The sequence below is a fragment of the Buceros rhinoceros genome, unplaced genomic scaffold (assembly GCF_000710305.1).
Source record: "Buceros rhinoceros silvestris isolate BGI_N320 unplaced genomic scaffold, ASM71030v1 scaffold8745, whole genome shotgun sequence".
Classification (NCBI taxonomy): Eukaryota; Metazoa; Chordata; class Aves; order Bucerotiformes; family Bucerotidae; genus Buceros; species Buceros rhinoceros.
This window is the reverse complement of record NW_010413415.1, coordinates 5,568-19,712: the sequence shown is the minus strand read 5'-3', so window position 1 is coordinate 19,712 and position 14,145 is coordinate 5,568. Positions and strand designations below refer to the sequence as shown.

Below are 14,145 nucleotides of genomic sequence, written 5' to 3'. Positions count from 1 at the left end.
ACGAGGCAAAAAGCCACTGCCACTCTGAGTATTTATTTTTACTATGGATTCTCTCCAGAATATAGAAATTAAGAAAAAAAAAAAGAAAAAAGGAAAAAAAGGAAAAAAGAGAGAAAGGTGACTAGTTTGTGGAAAATCTACAAGGACAATCCATTTTGAAGCGCTGCAGCTACTGTATAGGTGAGTACAATTTCTTCAGTGTTCTTAACTGAGCTATTTTGAGAGCAGTTTTTCTTCAAATGCTTTTGCCTACTGTGGTGATTCTCAAACATACAAAGAAAGAATTCATTTGCAGTCCCATTTCAGCATATTTTGGAGGACTGATTGCCTTCAAGAAAAAACAGCAGAGACCTACATTAGCACAAAAAAAGTAAAGTACAGAAATGTGCCTTGCAGAACAGGCTCCGGTGCAGGAATACAGAGTGGTTGCCTGTAGGAAAACGGATGGTTTTCAGGACCGGCAAGTGCTTGTCAAGAGAATATGGGAAAGGATATTTAATTTCAAACAGTAAGTTGCTGCGATTCGTGCTCAGAAATTATGGCAAAAAGGGACACATTCAAGGCTGACCATACCAACCACCTTATTTTGGAAACACCAACTTTTCTGGACCTTCTCACCTTTGTTTTTAGAGTGAGCAAGCTTCTTCTGTGCACTCTCTTCTGACAGGCACACATCTCAACCTCATGCCATAGCATGCCCCCAAAGTTTAGCACATCTTGATGCTCCTCTGTCTCAAGCCATGAGGTTTGAGCTGAGAAAATAAGTGGAGGGGCACTGATACTATCATGGAGCGCCCTGGCCACAGGCTGCCACTGGAGCATTGTTTTAGCGTCAGTCTCTGTAGCCTTTCTGTTGAGAACCCAGACTCAGGAATGCACCTTCCAGTGCCCAGCATTCACTCTCCCGAGCTTGCCAGCTCTTTGCGTTGGAAGACAGACACTGGTGTGAACAATGACCCACTTGCAATTCAGGTGCTTTGATCTGTGCCCCCATCATACCAGCTCCCTGCTGAGAAAGAGCATCTGTGACTGTTGCTGCCATTGGTTCCTACACAACCCGCCCCTCTGTTATGCCATCAGCTGAGAGCTGTGCAAGTGCTCTGCGGAGCCCAGGCCAGCACTGCCACGCCACTGGTGGTGGGGGTGTAAGTTGTCCTCAGATGTTTCTGCAAAACTTGGAGGAGGATCTTGCCTTTAGAATCGCACGGCTCTATGATGCCTGCAAGCCAAAAGCCACAGACACGCTTCACAGCTGAAGCTAACTGGCCAGTGCTGACACGTCCAGAACCTTCCCAATGACAAATGTACCTTTACACCTCCAGCAAGGCACAAGACAGGCTTCTGAATACATACACGATCAATCAACCCATGCTTCAGAATTTCTTTGATGGATTCTCAGTGGGACATACACAGGATCAAACACTCGAGAGTATGAAACATGATTATACTGTGACATTTGACTTTAAGGATATTGTAAATACCTACCTGCTCCTGAAAAGGTAATTGCTGAAATGGAGTAATGAGTATGATATTATGTATTTCCATTATAAGATTTTAAACAAAAGGTTACAGTTCTCAAAATGCCAGATTATAGAAAATAAAAAGGTATTACAGAGCAGTTTTATCTTTCAAAGGGCCTTTTATTCAGGCAGTTACATAAAAAAGAAGGTAGAAGAGAATATGGGTTCGCTTGCATTAGGGACTACAGTGCCTACAGACCAGGAGGCTTTTGACAGACCATGAGCTTGAAATTTTTGTGTTGCTTATGTTGAGGACTAGTTATGCCTGCTTCAAACTTATTATCCAAGTGAACAGCACTCAGACAACAAAAGAAAAAAAAAAAAGGACCACTGAATCTGTCTGAGTACAGCATCCTGGCATGACATTACTATTATCCAAGTGAACAGCACTCAGACAACAAAAGAAAAAAAAAAAAAGGACCACTGAATCTGTCTGGAGTACAGCATCCTGGCATGACATTACCGACACATTCTAGTTTTCTTTCCTACCGCCTTTCACAGTTGATGGCAATGCTCTGAACATGGTAATGTTACTCATAACTAATTTAGCTGAAAAATTCTAAACTCAAATGTAGTAAAACAATAAATTCAAATGAAGCAATGTAAGTGTCTACAGGACTATATAAATCTGCTGCCTTTATATCAGCCCATGAGAACAGGGTTGGTTACTTTGTTGACGTCATACACAAAGGCTTTTGCAAGTACATGAAGCCTTACTCTTCAGTCAGCAGTTAACAGGATCCATGGACACTTAGAATTTCGGTAGGAAAGAACGTCATGGCGGATTTTCTACTGATATTCAGGGAAGCAGAAGCAGAATTGCCACGTAAAATAAGAAATGTGTTATTATATGTAAGCATATGAAGTATGTATACATATATACATACAGATACATACACACACAAAAAACATATTTAAAAAAACCAGCCACAGTTCTTGACTTGCTTTACATCTTCAAGACATAATGACTAAAAAACCCCGCACTAATTTGATAATTTGTCATTTAAATATTTTGGCAATTACTGCAAAATGGTCTGATACTGGCAGTACTGATTGTCCTTTACGGTGCAGAGCTCAAAGATATCAGAGGGTAAAGGGAAGGAAATGTTGCACTGAAAGTTCCTATTAAGGCTATAACTGCCTTGCAATCAATAGCCAGGAATAATTTTATTCTCTTGCACAGGGATTTATAAATGCGGCTTCATAGTCTGATGGTAAAATGCTGGTGTGCAGAGAGATTTCTCTATTAGCAGAAGAGGGCACAGAAGTGGGATCCAGCTCACACCCTTTTATAAGATGCTCCATTCACACGGAGTAGATTTTACACAGCTCTAGCTTGTAGTAACACTGGGATGTTCAGGCAATGCTACGCTGAAACTGAGCTACCAGTGAAATAATGTGGAGAATATGTTAAAAACCACAACTGTTTGTGCCTTCCGTTTTTGGGAGAGTATCGAGTACTAAAGACATTTCTATGGGATTGAAGGCAAATTTCCAAAGCAGACTTGACTATAGTCTCATAAATTCAGACAACACATCTGTCTGAGCACACCACTGTCCCCAAAGGATGTCAGGACTGTTGCTATCAATTCTATAAAATCAGGTGCTCTCTCTAAAGAGCAAAATAATAAAAATCGCAGTCCAAAAGTTTAGATGTGACTGCAGCCTGCTGTGTGCTTTAATATTTGATCTAAGAGAAAAGCTATGCTTTGGTTTGGGTAAACTGGGAACACAAGAAAAATCAGTGAATTTATAAGGATGATTGATAATGCCACTTGTTGCAAGTGGGGAAATTCTAAATGTTCACAAGAAGATAAAAAAAAATCCATAAAGAAGATGATAATATTCTCATAAAAAGAGAAACACAGGACATAATCTACAGGGCATTTGTTTGTGAAATAATAGTCATTTAAAATCATTACACTTGTAATTCCACTACATAAATAAATATTAAAGGCTTGGTAATAATTTCACATATAATAGAGGCAGTTGGAAAATATTCCCTCTTTAAGGGAACCACAAAGTCTGTTTGCCTGTCTATCCATTTGTTCATCTCTACAGACCTAAAACTTTGAAATTTGAATCCTGTCAAGTTAACTGGAAGAAAAAGATCCTGCTAGACTCATATAAATCAGGGGTTGTGCGTAGGGTGGGACCAAAACCCCCGTAAAAGCAGCTAAAGCCCCAGTGAGCTCTTTGTCCCCTCTACGCCGCTCTGGCCATGGCACCCGGTGGCTAAGGAAGCAGAATACACACGGGCGGATCAACAGCTTGGTCTGAACCCGCACAGTAAAGAAATAAGGGCTGAGGGAAGGGAGTTACTGGGGAGTTCAGGTGAAAGAAGGCATGAAAACAGACCTCATAGTCGTGCTGATCACAGAATAGTTTGCTTTCTGTAAAGAAGCAGTTTCATGTGGTTCATCTAAGCGTCTTGTACTTCAAGAGGAGTGGCATACAACTCCAAGAGTGCGGTTCATACAAACACGATGAACTCTCAGTCAGGAGAAAGAGAACATTTCTTTCAGAGAACTCTGAAAGAGTTCATTTCTTTCTTTATGCTGATCTCCATCAGGACGATTTGTTACGTACTTTTGTTACGGCTTCTCAGCTGGAATGGTAATTTCCGTCTTATAAAAGCTACGCATGAAGCAACATCCCACCTGAATTCATGTGACGGTACCATAATTCTATTACAGGAACTAGATTAACCCCACACAGAATTCCTTAATTAAATTCTGAGAAAACATTTTTGTATCCCAGTAGTGTAGTAATGTCCCTCAACTTTGTCAAGGGCTTGATGTAACTTCTGTAAGTTCTTCTCGTTTACTCTGTGCCTAGTGTTTGCAGGCCTAGACGTCCAGCTTCATTTGTACCTACAACACGCACACTACAGGTTTGTAAGAGGAAAAAATGAAGAACAAAAGCAGATTTGAAAGTAAACCACTAGGTGCGTTAGTAGAAACACAAATTTTGCTGTATCTTAGCCAAAACACTAGTCTGCATTTCTCCTGGATGAGCAAAGAAGGAACACATTTGTACGTGTATGTGTCTCACGTTCAAGAAATAGTTACCTAAAGTGTTACAAATTGCTGCGCGGCTATGTGGCAGGAGAACCAAGAGGTCTTCAGTTTGATCATTTAAAATTTTCAATTAATTTCAACTAAATTCTATAACTGCATATATGTAACTGTATATCGATACCAATGTTGAAGTAGGCAATTGAAGTAATTCCTTTAGCTGTCAGCAGAAGTGCAAAGGGAATTTTTAAGAGGCACAGCAGCTGAAACATAAGAAGGGTTCTGATTCTTTGCATAGCCAGAAAATACATAAAGACATCAGGGATTTGGAACGGATGCAGTTGTCCATCTACTCTGGCAAACATCGACGACTAGCACATTATTACCTGACCCTTTTAAGTCACTTAATAGTTCTTGTGACAGTGGCAAGAAGCAGGAATTTGCCCTTTCCTGATTTTCCATCCATCCCATTCTGCACATAAAGTGGGAGGGGGAAAAAAAAAGAAGAAACTTAGATAATGATCAGAATATGGACCTCTATGTATAAATCTTGCATATGGTACTCACCAAACCACAGTGTATAAAAACAAGACAGCTACTGCAAGGTAAGAATATAGAACGAAAACAAGACGCCTGCTTGACAACAAAGGTGTCATCTTTAAAAAAGATGTCTTGAAAACCAACCCAGGAAAACTGTGTGTTAATATAAGACACAACTCACAATTACAGACAAAATCTGACCTATGATTTTATCTGCCTTGTTCTACCTTTTTGTATACAAGAACTGCAGGAACAAGAATGCTCATGGGTGAAAGAGGGGGGAAGTGGCCATGAAAACTATTTATCTAATTTATTTAATCTTTCTATTTTCACATGTATAATTGAAATTTATTTAAAGCCCTCTAGAGATTTGCCTTTGGGAGTAGAACTGCTTTGTTAAAATCTCCTCTTTGAGCTGGACTTGCCTTTTGAATCATTCACATCAAATTGCTTCCCTTTATTCACTCATGTTTTCTTTACATGGTGTTTGAAAAGCTAGCCCTGTGACCCTGGATGTGAAAGGATGTACAAAGAATCCGTATCCTTTACTTTTCGCTTCAGTACAGAACAACAAGTGACACAATGCTGACTCACTCGTCTGTTGTTGCTGTAGGCGAGCTAAGCCTGCTAACCAGGTGACTACACTTTCAAGTCTCTGGCAGAAATCTGGGACAATAATTCTATAAATACAGGACAACGCCAAAATCAATCAAGAGCAGCTTCTAAAACGGAGTGGTTGTTCCAAAATACAACTATCTCCTGGTTTCATCGGCTATTTAGTGAAAAAAAAACCAAAAAAACCCCCACAAAAAACCAACCACACCAAAACCCAAACAAAACCCACCACGCTGGGGAGATACATCCCTCTTGTACAGATCAGTATGGGCGTTGTTGTTATGATACACAGTGAGTGACATCGCTACAGTACTTCAGTAATCTTCAACAGGGCTTTTCTGAGGCTTAGAACTTTCCTGTAGCTCAAACCACAGTTGAGTAAAACTGACCAATGAACACGGAGATTTTGTGGGGTAAGGAAGGAATAAGCTCAATGGTTTGCTCTAAATTTTTGATAGATTTTAAAATGTTGAAGTGGAAAATGAGAACAGTACTCACAGTCACATTTACAACAGTTCTATAAAGACTAGTATGCAATATTTGCAGAGCACATGAAACCATGAATCAAGGATAAAAATAGCAATATTGCACTTTTGTTGCTTATATTCTACGGTTTGAAGCATGACTTGAAGAAAGGGATGAGACAATTGAAGTAGACGTAGCTGCATCACAATTCTCTTTGCCGTGAATTTCCTCCTGTGGGTATTCACGCATATTCTAACCAACTTCTACCACTGCATTTGAGTCTACTTCCAAATAAGGACACTCACATGTCTAAAGCCAAGCGGTATTGCTCCTGTGATAACACCAATTTTACCTGGAGAGCATTACCTGTGCGAATATTATCTAGTCTTCTAGCAGATTTCCTAGAAGTAGCCGTCCAGGGGATAGACAGACGCTGCCAGGCAATCTCAGAATGAAAGGATAGAAACTTTTGCCTATCTCTGACCCTTTCTTACAGCCTCCCTTACCCAAATCAGCCCTGGCCTTAGGATTAACCTCTAATTATCCTTCTCTTTCAAAATTTATATTCAGTCTGTTCCCGGTTTTGTAAATGAAAACACTGTGTTTCATAGAAAGCTGATTGGTGGCCATAAGATAACAGCATATCTTTACTTTTAGTGGTAACTTTATTATTATTACTATGATTATTACTATTCCATTATTGAAAATACTGAGTGAAGAGTATCTGCAGCATTATCGTTCAAGTCACTGTATTATGCCTGCATAAGAAAACCGCTTACACATACAACTATCCCGCTCTGCCAGAGAAGCTCACGTCAGAGCTTCTCCCAAAGAAAAAAACCAAAACCAGTAGAATATATGAACAATTTAAATCATTGTATAGGCCTTAGTGACTAGATCTCAAATTATTCAAAAGAAGGACCCTCAAGTGCCATTGCTGCTGACATGAAAATTGTTCCTCACTGTAGCTGACAAATGTTTATATGTTTGTTTCCATAAAAGATGCTTTAATTCTCACATTATTAAATTTAGGGTCATATTTACAGCTTTTATTTTAAGTTCATGGTCATATTTACAGCTTTCAATTTATCTTTTACAATTCAGAAAGCTTAAATATCTTTAGATCGCTCCTGCTGTGCAGCAGAAACACATGGGACTTGGACTGGATTTAAAACCCTTGCCATGGGTCTGGCTTTACTATGGTCAGCCTCTCGATGGGTTAGATTTATTGTTTAATTAGGTAGCAAATGACAAAATACAAGTGAAATGTCACAACAGCAAATGCTGACCAACATGATATGAAGGAAAGACCATAAACGAAGCCCTCCCCTGCATTTACGGTTGGAATAACCACAAGCCCGGTCATCAAACTCAGGAATTGGCTCCGTTCGCGAGCAAGTTCCTTGTGTTTTTCAAAGAGTCAAAGTCTCCCTTCTTGGTGGTTTAGGACCATTATCCCCTGTGTGCCTTGGGAGCTGTAAAAGCCTTTCTGTTTGCTATGGAAACCTTGAACTGGAAACAAGGAAGCACAAAGGTGCTTTCTGCATCTCTGCACTGGGGGAAGATTCACAAGACACTCAAATGAAGAGACCAAGGAGAAAGAACAAAACTTCCAAGAGCTCACATTGAACCGTGTGTGTATTTATACACGCATTTTTCATTAATTATTTCTGCTTTTAGCATGTCTCCAGCTTAAAGAGAAAGATGATGTAGAGGCTTGAAAGGCTATCAAGGTACCTTCTGAAGAGCAAAAATAATTATGAGCTTGATTAAAAACCAAGGGAAAACCATAATAGAGAATAAATCTCTTGATAAGTGATAGCTGTCAAGATCTCCCCTATACTAAACAGAATTATAAATAAGACAATATTTTTAGGGAAAAAAATCCAGATGGTCTTAAATTTGCACCTATAATAGCTATATAACACAGAAAGGAACAACCCCATCTACACAGTGAGCCGAGGAAACTTCTTGAACTCCAAAACTCTCTAAGTTTTAAAGCATTTAGAGCCATCATCAAACTTTAGGGCTCTGAAATATTGCTGAATATTAACTAAAAATCATAACTGCCTTGAACCCCAAATACTTCTCTTATTATTCTAGTACTTCAAAGTTTTATATAAATTAATGATAATTGAATCTCAGGTTCATGGTCTGGTACCTCCCTATCCCCTTAGAGGAGCTATTACCATGGTGATAAGATTGCTAAAATTAAGCTGTCTTTTTCCACGGTACTTGGCTCATTGCCAGCACGGTGAAGGGAGATTTCAGTCCATTCAGCACAGCATTAACCTTACTGCCAACACCGCTAAATGGGTTAGAGGAACTAGCAAGAAATTTGATTTAGAAAAGGCAGGAACAAGCAAATAAGTCAAATAGTGAAGCACAAAACAGGACTAAAAAAATGCACTTTGAAATAAAATCAAAATTAGGTAAGTTTTGATATTTAGATGGAAAATCTAGAATTCTGATGCTCGGGTAATCTAAATGCAAAACTTTACTCAAAATAAGTGTGTCCAGTGGTTTATCCATGAAGGAACTGTAACAGACTATAGAGAGGATCAGGTGAAAATCCCTATTTCTAGGTTTTGCTTCTTACTTGGAAATTTGAGTGAAGTAGGAAAATAAATAGGAAACACACACGCAGAGACACAAAAACCAGACAGACAAGCACAAAACAGCAAGATAGGGAAACAAATACTGAGTCAACTAACGGGGCATGGAGAAAAAGAAAAACATTCCTTTGAATTGTGAAGGTTTGAAACACACTCCAGAAAAAATCATCAGCGATGTTCAGATGGGGCTGTCAGAGATAATGGCAATGTATCACACTGTAAATCATCAGATTTGAAACGTTAGAGCAAAGTCTCTATGAAACTTGAAAAAACAATTATTTTAGTGGAAAGGAAGGGACTAGGCAATAGGTTGCAGGGGAGAAAAAAAAAAACCAAAATCAATTGATGTAAGAACCCAACATTATCCTAAAAAAGGGACTCAGCGTTTCCTCTGTTTTTATGTGGTGTGAGAGCTCCTTGCAGTCTTTTTCTGTCAATACTTACCAATTATTTTTCTTGACAACGCAACTGCTGCGTGTTCATAAGTCATTTTAATAATGATTTTTTTTTTTTCAGAACGGTGTGTGTGCGCACACAGATAGAGCCTGCGTTTGCGGTGACAGGGGCGTCACAGCGCTGAGGGCTGCAGCGCAGTCAGCAGTTGGAGCAGGTACAGTCTTCTCCAACTTCTTCATCAACAGCTACTCCATGACTTCTCTGAAGTTTTAAGGCGTTCCTCATTCTTATTTTTTTCATTTGGGTTGCTTATAGTCAGAGTAACTGCCAGAGTCAGAGGAATGGCCTTAGCAATGACTTACAACTAGACTCTAGTTCTGGTTTTGCCAAAAGCCTGTGTGGACTTGGACAAGTCGTTTTGCCTTTCCAAGTCAGTCTCCTCATTAAACAGCTGGGCTAGGAAGCTGCATCCTGACAAAACTGTTTTGGGGATTAGTCCATACATGTAACACCTCTAGATGAAGCACAAACCGGAATTTCTGATTTGCTCTTTTCTAGAAAAATATAAATCCTAATAAACCCCTAAGTTTTACTATATGAAACAGTGTTCAGAGCACATACCTCAGTACAGTTCTTTACTGCAGCCCCTACCGGTCTAATCAAGGGTTTCAAATCCTAATTACTAAGAGTACATGCTTAATCAGAACATTTTCAGAACTACAGAATTTTCTTTTCCATAAATACAACACGTTATCATTATGAGCAGACTCATAAACTTGCTTTTATTTCTGCCTGTCCGGAGTGAACAGGATTTACAGTCACACGATTAATTCTAGGAAATCTTCTGCTGTCTGAAAATTTACTACTTTTGCATGGCTGTAGATAAACCATGCAAACGTGCTGTTTACAGATTAACAGGAGATACTGCTGGAAGAAAAGTTGAACACGTGCATTCTGATTTTGTCTAGTTATTACCGTAGGGAATACATTACTAAGTTGATTGCAAATGTCCCATTTTTTTTTTTTTTAAATCTGCTTAGACATATTAGGTATGAACATATTAGGTAGATTTGGTCCTATCAAAGATTTAGCACAGAAACACAGCTGCCAAAGACATGTTTCCCTCTATTTTGTGGGAATATTTTTAATGGGTAGCTAAATGTTAATGGAGAAGGAGAGCAAGAGAATCCAGATATCATGCCAAAGTATATGTTCAATTCTAGCCGAATCATCTCCTGCTAAAGGAAGACAAAAACAAGCTGCAGGCTCTTCCCCTTCTCTCCAGCCGTGTTGTGTACTGCAGACTTCTGGGAAGTGGTGATCACAAACGTTTTTTACTACAATGTTCTCCTGCTACATCACTTGTCTGCACATAAACTGCAGACAGGTCTTGGCAAACAGTCTCACAGATTTTACGTCCAGATTATATAGCCTTTCAGCCAGCTTCAGGAGAAGCTGCCACGAGCTGCCAGAGGGTACATAAAATCAGCCGAAACAACCACTGAAGGGCAGAATGTGGAAAAATTCCCAGAGTTTGTGAAGCGCTAATGTGTACGTTTTCCAGTCTGAATTCGTAATCCACTGCACAGCCCTTCCATCGGTAACCAATTATGTAATGACAGATACAAAATCTATGTATTTATCCTTTACGAGAAGTTTCAGATTTGCAAAAATAGTAAGAAGTCAGAAAAATTAAACTGAACTCAAAAGAGATTTAAAATTGCGAAGTATTTTCACCAATGAGGTCTGACAAGGATATAGTGAACAGGGATGCAGGAAGGCTAAATGAGATCTACCTAACCACTAATTCAAGAGAAGCAAAAGGAACTTAACTGGGATGGAACGCCCGGGAATCAGCCCGGGAATGCAGCAGAAGGTACAGCTATATAAGACCATTACCCCAGAAATAACAGAGATTTATCTACATAAAGATGGTGTAAACAGAAGCTTCTAGCTCTAGAAGGACTAGCTAAACTAACATTTTATTAAACATTACTTCTGGAGAAACGTTTCCATCCTCCTTGATTCTTTTTACGATTTGTCCTTAAGACAAATAAAGTTTTATTTCAGAATGAATCAGCTTATTCTTCAATCCCAATTTCATTGCCTTTCAGAGAGAAAAACGTAATTTGACACTTGTGAGCAGCAGTTAAGAGTTTAAAGATGTACATTAAAATTTAGTTTTGTAATAAAATAAAACCAATCTTCTTATAAAAACCCCAAATTTAGGTTTCAATGATTAATTGTGATAACTGGCCCTTGGACTTAGGTGTGTTAAAACTTTTCCATGCATAATACCTTATATTCTCTGGATCAGATTAGTTGGATGTCAATCATTCACGTGCTCCACCAAACACAACTTTCACAGAGTGGCACTTTACGTCTTTTAAAATGCCCAAATCCACTGGAAACCCTAGTCAAAACTTCCTGGTGCTCTGGTCTCGGTGAAGAGGAAGAAGGGCTTGCTTTAAACATCGAGTCAGCAAATGCTGCTGTAGCTGAAAGCCATCAAATTAGCTAGTACTTAGCAAGAGCAAAAAAACCTTGTTATAGACAGAGTCAGAGGAAAGAACTTTGGGTACTGAAAAGACACGTTTGCTGAACACAGGATATATTTGCTTTCCCTTTTTTTTTCAGAGTAGATTATTTGTCTATTGTGAACGACGCTGCAGCTGCACCCTGGCTCGCAGCTCCCAGAGGAAAGGCTCTCCATGCTCAACACCTCTCTTGGGCCTCACTTCTCCATTTCCAAATGATTATCAAATTACAGTCTTTAGGTATACGTGCAATGAAGTGTTTAAATATGCATTGAAGAAAACGTTATTTTACTATTATTTCCCATCTTATCCGCAGGAAAGCTACAGCCTGAACACTGTCTCCAGAAGTGCCAGAGTATTTTGATGAAACAAAATTTCCCTTTGCTGATTACAAAATGGCCCTGGGAGAATGTGGGAGGGCGAGACAAGCACACAAGCACAAATCCTGACTGCATGCGGCTCTAAAACACCGATGTAAAGCGGTATGTTGTGAACAGCAGGTTGGTCCATACCTGGTTTCCAGCGGGATGTTGCTGTTCAAGACCCAGCTGTTATGGAGATGCACGGAGTCTTGCGTACTAGTGGGGGGAGTCGGGGCAGCGGGACTGGGCTGGCTGCGGGTGGTCATTGACCTTCTCTGAAGAGAGTCAGCTGTTGGAGGTGGTTTTCTGGCGCAGGTGCATGCGTGAGGTGGTGGAGGCGGTGGTGGGAGGGGTCTGAAGGTGAACTGGTTATGCGGGCTACCTGGCATATCTGAAACAACACAGAAAAGGCAAAGAAACCCAGAGAGGTTATTATTTTAGAAAGAACAAGGAAGGACAAGCATGATGTAACAGTTATTGAGATTAAAGCATTGTGCTTTATTCATGTTAAATCAGTTGCCTTAAAATGTTGTTGCAACATGTGAAATAAATAAAAATATAATACTCTACTGAAATGGAGAATATCAGATACAGACACACACCCTCTAGCACTCTAGTTCAGTAGTTAAAAAAAATAAACCAGAAGAAAAAGGAATAAAAAAAAGAAGATATGACATTCCCTTAATTTGTCATAGGAGTTTTGGAGAGGAGGGTAAAAAACAAATAAATCAAGCTGACACTGAATTGCAGCACTGATACCAACTCATTTCATTTGGCATAAAACTCTCATTTAAGAACATCTGTGAAAGAAATAGACAGAGTGTAAGAATTAGTCTTGCACTTCAAATCAAGAGAGAAAATAATTGAATAATTCCTGACACCTAACAAACATCTTTCACAAAACAGGGTAACACATCTCCATGAGTCTGTTACTGCACATGCTAAGTAACACCTGGAAAAAGCCCTCTTAAAGACTACCTGAACCACCAGATACACAGAGAAAAGGGTTTACGGCAGCTAAGGGCAGAAGAGCTGGCAAGGAACTCACAGCCACCAGACCATCCTGTGAAGGAGTCGGAGTGAAAGATGTGTATGGTGAGTACCCAGGGCCCCGCCAGCCCTGGGAAGCTCAGCGCTGCCCTGGAGCACCCCGGAGGGATGCTGGAACTGCAGGGTCCTGCCCTGTTCTAACACTGCCACGCGGCTTTAAGATGGCTCAGCCTGGGCCAGTGAGCTTGAATCCTTCTGCAAAAGACCACGAAGATACAGGTATGGTGTAATGGAACTTTGAAGAGACAATAAAATCCTGTTTTCTTTATTTCCCATAAGAATGTCCAAAGACGCTCAGTACAGCAAGAAACACAGCTAAGGAGAACTGAGGCAATAAATTCATTTAAAAGGAACAATAACAAATACTTTGCAAAGAAGATGCTGATAAAAATTGCTGCCAGATTGGGCGAACTGTAAAGCTGTTAACCTGAAACTCTTCCAGCTAATTTACCTCAGCATCTAATGTGCCTTTGCCCCATTTCTATGCTCGTCCTCACTCCCCCTTTTACCTCAACAGACATCCAGTTAAATTTGCACAAAAGCAGCTGGAGCAGAGGTCTGATGAACCTGCAAACACTTCCTGCAAGGAACTGTTGTTACCATCCATTCACAATACACACCTTCTTTAATTTACGACATGATGTGTCTTCAAGGTGAAACTCCTTGAACGGTTGGTGGAAAAAAAGCATGTTTTTCTCCGTAGCAGTCACAATTTACCCCAACTGGAGGAACAAGGCTGTTTAGTGCTCCACGTAAGCTTTTCTGTGCTGTGGTAAGCAAAGCCGTCACGGATTTGGCCCAGGCTTAATCCTTGTAATTTCACTGATCTTTTATCAAGGCAGTGTTCTTACAGCTGCATTGAGGTTTACGCCGTAGTATTAGTTTGCATATACCAGAAAAGTATTTTTAAGCGTATTAGAAAACTGGAGACCTCAGTAAATTAAATCACTGGAGTCAACAGTCCAGAGCTCTGAAATAATCTGCTAAGGCACTTTCATATAATAATTAATCTCAGTAAATCCCGTATC

The 14,145-nt window shown here is 39.7% G+C and overlaps 1 protein-coding gene across 1 annotated transcript in view; it reads right to left on the bottom strand.

Moving 5' to 3' along the window:
* LOC104493944 (teneurin-1) overlaps positions 1-12,456 on the bottom strand; it is a gene marked incomplete at its 3' end in the record, with an annotated part of 128,519 nt that extends 116,063 nt beyond the window's left edge. Inside the window, exon 1 of the mRNA XM_010136714.1 lies at positions 12,218-12,456. Within this exon, the coding sequence (XP_010135016.1) occupies positions 12,218-12,456 (239 nt within the window). The remainder of the gene's footprint in view (positions 1-12,217) is intronic.
* Positions 12,457-14,145: the final 1,689 nt, after the last annotated feature.